An 8960-nucleotide genomic window follows, 5' to 3' on the forward strand; every position below is an offset into this window, starting at 1 on the left:
TATATAAATATATATGCAACAGTTGTTAACCAGTTCCTGTTGGTGGCCCTCTAGACAAGGTCCCATTTTTTTCAAGCTGGGATATGGCTTACAATACATTAGAAGTAACAGGTGTCAAATCTAAATTAGGCATCAACCCTACTAAGCAGAGCAAAATTTGCCTGACTTCTGCCTGGCATGCTAGGGTGTTTCCACCTCCTGCTATTACAGACATGCCATGATGCACCTGTGTGTCCGCCCTCTAGGCATCTGTGTGTACCTGTGTACACCAGAAGAATCAAGTCTTGGCAAGAGAAATTGCTGTCCAAAGGGGGCTCCAGTTTATTCTGCCGCCCACAATGCTCTCACTTTTTTTGAGCTAGGATTTAGACTGAGGGAATTCAAAAGTCTTCAGGAACCAAACCAAGAAATAGAGTCCAGATCCAGCTGGACAGTGGGAAGTGTTCCAAGCCAGGACATTGGATATTCCTGGGCTGTTCAAGACTTGTGAAGCCACTTTAAAAAAGCCAGACGTGTAGTGACCAACTGACATGCTCCTTAAACATCTTTTCTTCTCATTTCTGCGAAGAACAAATAATTTCCGGCAAGATAAATAAGCGATGCCTCTTCTTTACAAATCATTTCCTTTTTTAAAATCCAAAATGTTAAGCTAAATGCTGCTTGCACATAGGTTTAACTTTACGGTGCTGACCCCTCATGGCAGGAAGGGGAGGAGGCCAGGCGTTCTTGGCCACTGCTATCAATTGGGCCTGAAAAAGTCTCTGGGGAAAGATCCAACAGTGGCTTCCACGGCCAGTAAGCAGTGGACTCAGTTACTACTTGACCTGATTCTATGACTGTCTGTCCAGCTCAAATGCTTCTCTAAAGTCTCTTTCAGAATGTGAAGCATCTCAAACAGTCTGAGTTGCCCAGCTGCACTCTCCATCAGGTTGGTCCGCGATCTTCCTTGAGGCCTATAAGAACACTTCAAGGAAAACCCAAAGAACATGTGAGTTGAATTATGTTCCTCCCTTGGGATGTCCTGGAAGCATAGAGGTGTCTGAAAGCTATATATAGTGTCTAGGAAAATAACCATTTTTGAAATGTTGCACAGACACTAACAATTCTTCCAGAACTCCTTGCTGATGTGAGAAGTCGTAATGTGAGGGCAGCACAATTGATTAACCATGGGGTCCTACTGACCCCCAGAAGCTGCCAACATGCGGTCCCCTGCCCCTGCAGAGTGGCCATTGGGCACACGGGCAGGGTTTCCATCCAAACAGAAAAAAATCCAGGGCTCGGTGTACACATTTCACAGCTTTTTATTGAGATTCGGAGGTGGATGTGCTCACTGTCCCAGTTTGCCCAGGCCTTCCGCTGCATGGGTGACAGCATTTGTGACTGTGTTGGTCACCGTCTCAGTGACATCCTTCACCACCTTGTCCCCTGTATCTTGGGCCTTCTTTAAGGCATCGGCAATGGCTATCGGGAAGAAAGAGGAATAAAGTCTGGTGAGCTAAGTAAACATTTCCAGCTGGTAGGGCTGGAGTGGCCTGTGGGATGTGGTTCTTACTGGACTGTGCCCTGGAGGAGCCCCAATGGGACAGAGGACAGCAGGGCTCCCGGAGGAATGCATTCAAGTGTGGTTTTATTTCCCCCCACAACTTGGGTTTCTGCAGTCCAGAGCGAGACAGCATTTGCTCCCCTCGAGGGCGCACTGCCTACTCAGACCTCATTTCTCTGTCAGCTGCCTGCTTCTGTCTTTTGGTCATTTTTATATCAGTTCATCATTTCTATTTACAAATGCTTTTCTTCAGTGTGTGGTTTTTCTTTTGGCTCATCCCATTTTTTTTTTATTATGGAAAATTTAGAAATCTTGTATTGTCAGATTTACCTAATATTTCTTTTATGGCTGTTAGTTTTCTGTCATAGTTAAAGCAATCCTCTCCTTTCCCAGATTATCCGATTTATCCTTTCCCAGATAATCCAGATTACCTTCTCTTCTAACAATTTAACAAGTTCATGTATTTAATACAGAGCCCTTGATCCCTCTAGAATCTCTTTTGTTGTAAGGAAGGAGGTATTTTTACATCACTATACTATAGTGCACACACACACACATACTTCTGTAAATTTATATTTATATAAACAGAGAATTTTATGTCTGAAATGTTTTTTGTCCGAGCCTGCTGCCACATAGTCGTTTGTGACACCGTCTTAACATGCCCCAGAAAGGACTGTCTGGATAGATCTTGCTTTAGCAAAGCACAGTCTGTGGTCTCAGATGAGTGTTGATAATTGCATACTGCCTGAAAAGGATGCATCGTCAAGGTCAGGGTTTGACCTGGTTAGGCAAAGAACGACTGCTTCCAGCACCTAGCTTCTCTCCCTCCCTGGTTCCAGCCCCAGCCGTACCTTTCTCTCCAGCTTCTTTGGCGTGTTCCACCACCTCCTTGACCACCCCCTCCACGGCATGAACTGCAAAGAGGAGAAGCCCACAGTGAAAACACAGTACAAGCCAGCTTCTTCTCAATGCGGCGCCCAGACCGCTCTGGATATCCTGGACATCACCGCAGGCAGGACGAGGCAGCCCATAGGAAGGAGCCCCAGCTGGCTTGCTTCAGAGACTCCGTGGGGCCTGGCTGCTGGGACACAAGTTGAGGTGAGCCAGACAAAGGCATGGGGCTCTCCATGGCCCTTGGCCGGCCTGGCAAGGCCTGGAATGCAGAAGAGCAGGCCCTCCTGCTCACTGGGGGCCTGGGGCCAAGGTGGAATATATATATATAATCTCCCAGATGAGGGCACCTTGGGGCGCGCTGCTGGCCTGCCTCAGCCGATGGAAGCTGCAGCGGGAGGCCAAGTCCCAAAGCCATCTACGGCAAAACCAAGGCCCCAGAGCAATTCTTCCGGTAGGAGAGAACTCTCTGACCGCCCAGGAGTTGTCTGACGTTTGGGTGGCAGTGGCTAGAACTGCAAGATTTTGGAGAAGAACTGATTCTGGTTCTACCTCCACTGTGTGCTGCTTGGTTCCCTCACCTGTGGACTGGGGGTGGGACTAAGCTCAGAGCCAGTGGCGGGTGTGACTGGGCAGGGAAGGCCCGCTGCAGCTTAACCGATGAAAGACAGACGTGTCTGCCGCAGCCAGCCAGGAGGAAGCACAGAGGCCAACCCGGACACGGGTCTGTGTTTCACAAAATGCCCGCTGGGACCCAGACTCATCTCCAGCATACAGTTGTGGGAGTCTACGTACAAGAAAGGGTTTCTGGGGACTTGGAAGAAATTCAAAATGTCCTTTGGATAAACTCTAGGGGCTGACATTGAACAGAATCAGACTTGGTGGTTTCTTAGTGAAGAAATGCTTGAAGCTCTAAATTGATGGTAAAAATAAAAATCCATTTTTCCTTTTTCTGTAGAGGATATTCAAAATAGGCTGTTTTTGATACGGAAGGGCTCCCAGGTTTTCAGACGGACAGATTCTAGCTACCCAAAGCTCACCCAAGCACCACGGCTCTCCCCGTGTCCCCTGAGCTGGAGTCGCTTCTGCCCTTAGTCACAGACTCCAGAAACAGGTCTGACCCAGAGAGGCCTGTTTTGGGTACTGGACCCCTCATGACTCCACCCAAGCTGCCCTCCTCAGCTTCCATACCCCTCACTTCCATTCTGTCCTTGTGGGGCTGACTGGCCAGGGTTGTCAAGGGGCCAAGGCCTACCTCCAATCTGCTGGGATCCGCTTTCAACAGGCCCCAGCCCTCCCAGCCTTTGGAGAAGGGCCCCGGTGGAAAGGAGCCTCGGGCTTCTTACCAGCTTCCTCAGTGGCTTTCTCAGTGCGGTGGGCCAGGCCCTCAGCAGCAAGTTTCCCCAGGCCTCCCAGCATCGTGAGATGACAGGTGGCAAGCAAGCAGGATGCTAGGACCTGGCCCTGCGTCCTTTTATAGATGCCCATGATGCCTGCCTGGGCTCTGGAGCACGGGGCCCCCGCCTAAGCCAAGTAGGAGATCAGCTGGTTAGTCAGCGTAGGCGGCGGCAGGAGGAGGAGGGTGGGTGGGGCCACCCCAGTGCTGTGAGGGCAACCTTGCCCCTCTGGCAGTATGAGACCCCTACACCTTGTATTCTGGGACCCTGTGAGGGTCAGGGACTGGACAGAGAAGTCAGCTCTGGGACATGTCCCTCCCCCAAAGCAGGAGGTCTGACTTTTTTGCGGGATGAGAGGCAACTGAGGACCCCTGCCAGCCCCCTGAGTTTTGAGCTTCCCACATCTCTGGCACTGGTGCACTCCCAGACAAGGCCTAGGATTTCCAGCCTGCCATTCAGGATCCCCAGGGTGGCCTAGTTAGGGGCTTGAGGGCCTGGGGACCTGGGGACCTAGATGGCTGATCAGGCCAGGAACACAAAGTGGGGGCCACTGAACCCCAAGACCTAAGCTCTGTAGTCTCTGCAGCTTTCACTAGAAATTTGAGGGGTGGGGGGTGGGGGCATCATCATGGTACCTTGCCCTAGGCTGAGGAGGATACAGCATTAACCAGAAACACAGTCACCCCTGGCTTGCCGTCAGCTGCTTCTTGCTCACAGGAGCACCTGAGCACCCGAACGGCCCAGAACGGGAGCAACTAGTCCAGGAGGGAGCCTGGCCATCCCTGCACCTTGGGGTCTGGCTTCTTGCAGAGGCCCAGTGCCCCACAGGAGGTCCTAGAAGAGTAGATGGAGGACCCCACCACCACTAGGGGAGGTGTGTCTGGTGGCCCTAGCCAGAATTCCAGAAAGCCACTCCACCAGCCCCTGATGTATCACATGCTCAAGGGACCAGGCTGCCTCCCTAGTTATTCAGGATGGAGAGAGATGCCTCAAGCCACATGCGATGTGCCACACCCTTTAGTCACTGGCCCAACCTGAGCCTCAGTTTCCTCATGTGTAAAATGGGGACAGCCATGCCTTCCTGGCCATGTCACCGATAGTCAGTGGGGTCATGTGTGCAAACTCTTGGTAAACTTCTATTCCCTCCCCCTTGTCACTGATGTGCTTGGCAGTGAGCCCTGACTGACCAGTGGGTGGGCCAAAGAGTAGAGGGAGCAGAGGGCTGGGGAGTGTGACCCCAATGGCCAGGGGTCACGGAAGAAAAGTCCTCCCAAGTCCCTGTTCATGCCATCCAGGCCTAGGGCAGGAGTCTGAAGCGGCCTCCCCACTTGCCAGCTCTCTCAGAGCTTTTCAGGAGGGTGTGGTGAGCCCTAATTAGTGTTTACCCTATCTGGGGCCCTCACAGCCTGGGTGTTATGGGGATGAGGCCCTCCCACATTCCTGATTGGTGTTAGGAGGCCCCAAGCTGTGACCAGCACCCCCAGGAGGGAGGGGGTGTTGTGGCAGCAGAAACTCTGGGTCATAGGGTCATAGCAACCACCTGTCATTCTCCACTGGCAGGAGTGGTTGGGTCTTAACTTGGAGAGGCCCTCTTTGAGGGAAAAAAACATAATACTACTACTCTTGCAAGTGTTACAGATGGCCCTGTGTGACCTTGTAGACTCACAGGAGGCTGTAAGTGAGGGGCTCTGGAGCTTAAGTAGGTCCCCGAGACTCCATTCTCCCCTTATCACAGCCAAATACCAGAATGTTCTGCTCAGGCAGCACTGCTGAGTTGGCAGTGGGGGTTGGAGGGAAGCTTCCAGGACACACCTGGTGGGAATCAGGCTGAGAGACCCACAGGAACTTCCTTGGATCCATCAAACCCCCTTCCTCTGAGGTTGTGTGGGTCCCCCAGGCCCACAGGGGTCCTCGCTGTGCCTGCTCCATGTGCCACATGGATGGTGGTGTCACTCAGCATTTCTGGAATGGCTTCCAGACTCCACAGACCCCTTCCTACCTGTGCCCATGCTAGGGTACTCCTTTCCATCTCTTCAGGAGCTCACTAGCCCCTCAATATGCCCTTCTTAGGGCTCAGCCCCTCAGCAGGACTTTGGTCCCAGTGCCAGTCCAGAGCTCAGCCCAGCACAGCTTCTGGATACACTTTTCTTCCACTGTCAGGCTACTGTTGCCCTTGCCATGTCACCCTCCCTGCCCATGAGACCCTGTACTGCCCAGGTATGAGCACCCTGACTCCAGTGACAACACATTATGGCCCCAGATCTGCTGGCAAGGTTAGGTCCAGACAAAGATCCCTAATACCCAGCAGGGAGAAAGCAAGGGGCCTGGAGAGGCCAAGCTGCCCAGGACCAGCCTGGGGGCCCGGACCTTGGTGCTCTGACCCAGGTCCAACCCCCCTTGGTCTTCCAGCTCTAGCTGTGACCAGCTCCCTGTTCTCCCAGTCCACCCCGTGCAAGACCCTCTGACCAGGGCTGGATGCTGGTGGGAGGGGCTGAGCTCAAGCAGCTCCTGCAGGGAGCGACCTCACTGCCTCCATGAGGTGGAAGACGACTCAGGAGAGAATCATCCCAAGTCTTGGAAGAGGCCTGACTCACACTGGGCCCCCGTGGAGCAGCCCTTGAACACAGGCACCTGCCAGCCTGTCCTGAGTCAGAAGATGAAGCCCAGCCGTCGGGGCTGGACACTCGGGCCTTCCACGGAGCCTACTAATCCTCCAAGTAGAATGTGCTCAGCAACCCAGTTTGGCAAAGGACCCACTGGCTGCGTCACCAAGTCACAGAGAGCTAATTTTTCAAGTAACAATTTGCCAACTTAACAATGACCAGTTCTGAAAAATAAAAACAAAGAATGTTGATTTTAAGTACTCCGATACTTGGGGCTATCTTGTATCCAAAGCAGGACGACTCATGTGAGCAGAACTGCAGATGTCACAAATGTCAAGTGGCTGCCTGTCCTCCTTCTGCCTTCTCCTCCTTCTGCTTCCTGGATTTGAGCTCACAGGATAGACTCAGTCTACAAACCCTGCGCACACCAACCCCTTCCGGTTACAGGGAACCAAATCTAGACTCCTAGCGACGGTCTGTGGGCCAGCAGAGAAGGACTTCCTTGGCATGTCAACATTACACATCCATGGCCGACAGTCCAGGTTCTGGTGGAAAAACGGAGGGCACATCAAAGGGGCATCTGATGCCCACAAAGCTGTGGGCAGATTTAAGAGAACAGCAAAGGATGGCAAGGTGCCCAGGGACCTTTAATAGCGAGCGAGAGCGGTTACCTCCCTGGGCCTGGGAGGGGCAAAGGAGAGCCCGTACAGACGCCAAGGAGAGCTGTGGCTTTAGGAAATCAGACAAGGAGCAGCAGCAGAGGAACACAGCCTCTGCCAAACCATGCCAAGCAAGGAGGGCGCAGGAGGGATAAATACTTCTCCCCACCCTCTCTGCTCTCCCGATACATCCCCCACTGGCTGAACCTAACTGGGGCTGAGGCCTCGCGAGCCCTGGTGATGCAGCTCATGAGGGCAGGTTCCCAGGGCAAGGGCAGGGAGGAGCAGGTGAAGAGTGGATACAGATTCTCTGTAAACACAGCACCAGCTCAGCCTGCCAGACCGCTGGGTCTGCAGGAAACAAGGCAACGGCTTAATTCCAGATGGTCCCATTTCTCCTCCTTGAAACCATATGGAGGAGGAGGAGGACAAAGGCAGGCCTTCACCAACGCCCAGAGGTCAAACTTAACTTCAGAGAAATCAGGAGATTGGGATTGGGAAACCATGCAAATCCAGAAGCAGGTGAACCCAGGGGGAAGACAGGCCAGTGCCTAAGAGCAGGGGATGGGGAAGGGCCTGGGTAGCAGGCGTCTCGGACAGTGCCAGCAACACTCACTTCCGGGATGAGATGGCCCTCTGAGTGAGGACTCTTTGGGACAGAACTTGAACCTGAGGAGCTGGAGAAAGAAGTGGAATAAGCCCAAGGAACTCCAAAGGGGCTTCTCTAGAAGAGGACCACCTTCCAAGAGACAGGAGAGCCCTTGGAAAGGCAAGAGCTGAACCCCTGGAGGCCACAACTGGGGAAAGAAGGCTGCCTGTAGAACCTTCTTGAAGTTAGTTCAGTTCATGGCTACGAAGGTGAGCCCAACACTTATATGAAGGAAGGCCAGGCTCCTGAACAGAAGAACCTGGGTGAGTCCCCGGCCCGACCCTCTCCACGAGAATGTCCCTCTGATGCCTGGGAAGTTCTACTTCAGATCTGAACTTTGGATTCCCAACAGCCTCCAATGTCATAAATACAAGGGCTTTACAATGAATAGGGAGGTTTCTCTATCTTCCTCCCCCAGGCTTCCCTTGTGGATGTTTGCGTCTCACACAACCACTGATCAGAAGGGACGAACTGACATTAGCATATTTAGCTAAATTAAAATTTAAGTTAATTAACAAAATAACATTGTTTAATGAAATAATAATAAAGTTTTAATTTTAACTTTCTGACTTTTTTTAAAAAAGACTATTTATTTGAGAGAGAGAGTGAGAGAGAGCATGAGAGCTGAGAAGGTCAGAGGGAGAAACAGACTCCCCATGGAGCTGGGAGCCCGATGCGGGACTCGATCCCAGGACTCCGGGATCATGACCTGAGCCGAAGGCAGTCACTTAACCAACCGAACCACCCAGGCGCCCCTAACTTTTTTTTTTAAATAGGAAACGCTGTACACAAATATAGAACACAATGAATCTTCATGGGCCCATTGCAATAACCCGAGGGGCATAGCTATAGCAACTGTGAGCTCAGATCCGAGATGTCTTCCCACTTTATCTGCAAATATTTCATTCTTGAGGAACCTTCTAGAGGACTAATGCCAACCAACCAATGGATAGCAAAAAATATTTTAGCAAAAAGAATGGCAGAGAGATTTTAATATCTTCAGTTGCAGATCTAAGGCAAAACAAAGGTGTGGCTCAGAGTAGAGGAATGGAATGTAAATATTTCAAAAAGTAGAAATGAGAGAAATAACAACCAAAAAGAGAGAGAGAATGGGGTTGAAAAGTGGAAAATAGGGGCACCTGGGTGGCTCAGTCAGTTAAGCCTCTGACTCTTGATTTCTGCTCAGGTGCTGATCTCAGGGTCGTGGGATCAAGCCCC

At 51.7% G+C, this 8960-nt stretch overlaps 1 protein-coding gene across 1 annotated transcript; it reads right to left on the minus strand.

The window, feature by feature from the left end:
• Positions 1–1291: 1291 nt before the first annotated feature.
• FAM25A (family with sequence similarity 25 member A) lies at positions 1292–3931 on the minus strand. The gene is made up of 3 exons (XM_032838250.1): positions 3781–3931; positions 2395–2457; positions 1292–1461 (listed from the first exon to the last, which is right to left on the minus strand). The coding sequence occupies exons 1-3, from the start codon at positions 3920–3922 to the stop codon at positions 1328–1330; spliced, it is 339 nt and encodes a 112-aa protein (XP_032694141.1). The 5' UTR covers positions 3923–3931; the 3' UTR covers positions 1292–1327.
• Between the last annotated feature and the right edge of the window lie 5029 nt (positions 3932–8960).

The sequence above is a fragment of the Lontra canadensis genome, unplaced genomic scaffold (genome assembly GCF_010015895.1).
Source record: "Lontra canadensis isolate GAN:19392208 unplaced genomic scaffold, GSC_riverotter_1.0 scaffold3, whole genome shotgun sequence".
Taxonomy (NCBI): Eukaryota; Metazoa; Chordata; class Mammalia; order Carnivora; family Mustelidae; genus Lontra; species Lontra canadensis.

Excerpts from the sequence above, each read along its gene's own strand:
- FAM25A (XM_032838250.1), bottom strand. The coding sequence starts at position 3,922 with ATGGGCATCTATAAAAGGACGCAGGGCCAGGTCCTAGCATCCTGCTTG. Across the intron at positions 2,458-3,780 it reads GAAAGCCACTGAGGAAGCTG|TTCATGCCGTGGAGGGGGTG; the intron begins GTAAGAAGCCCG and ends TCCTCTTTGCAG. Across the intron at positions 1,462-2,394 it reads CAAAGAAGCTGGAGAGAAAG|CCATTGCCGATGCCTTAAAG; the intron begins GTACGGCTGGGG and ends TCTTCCCGATAG.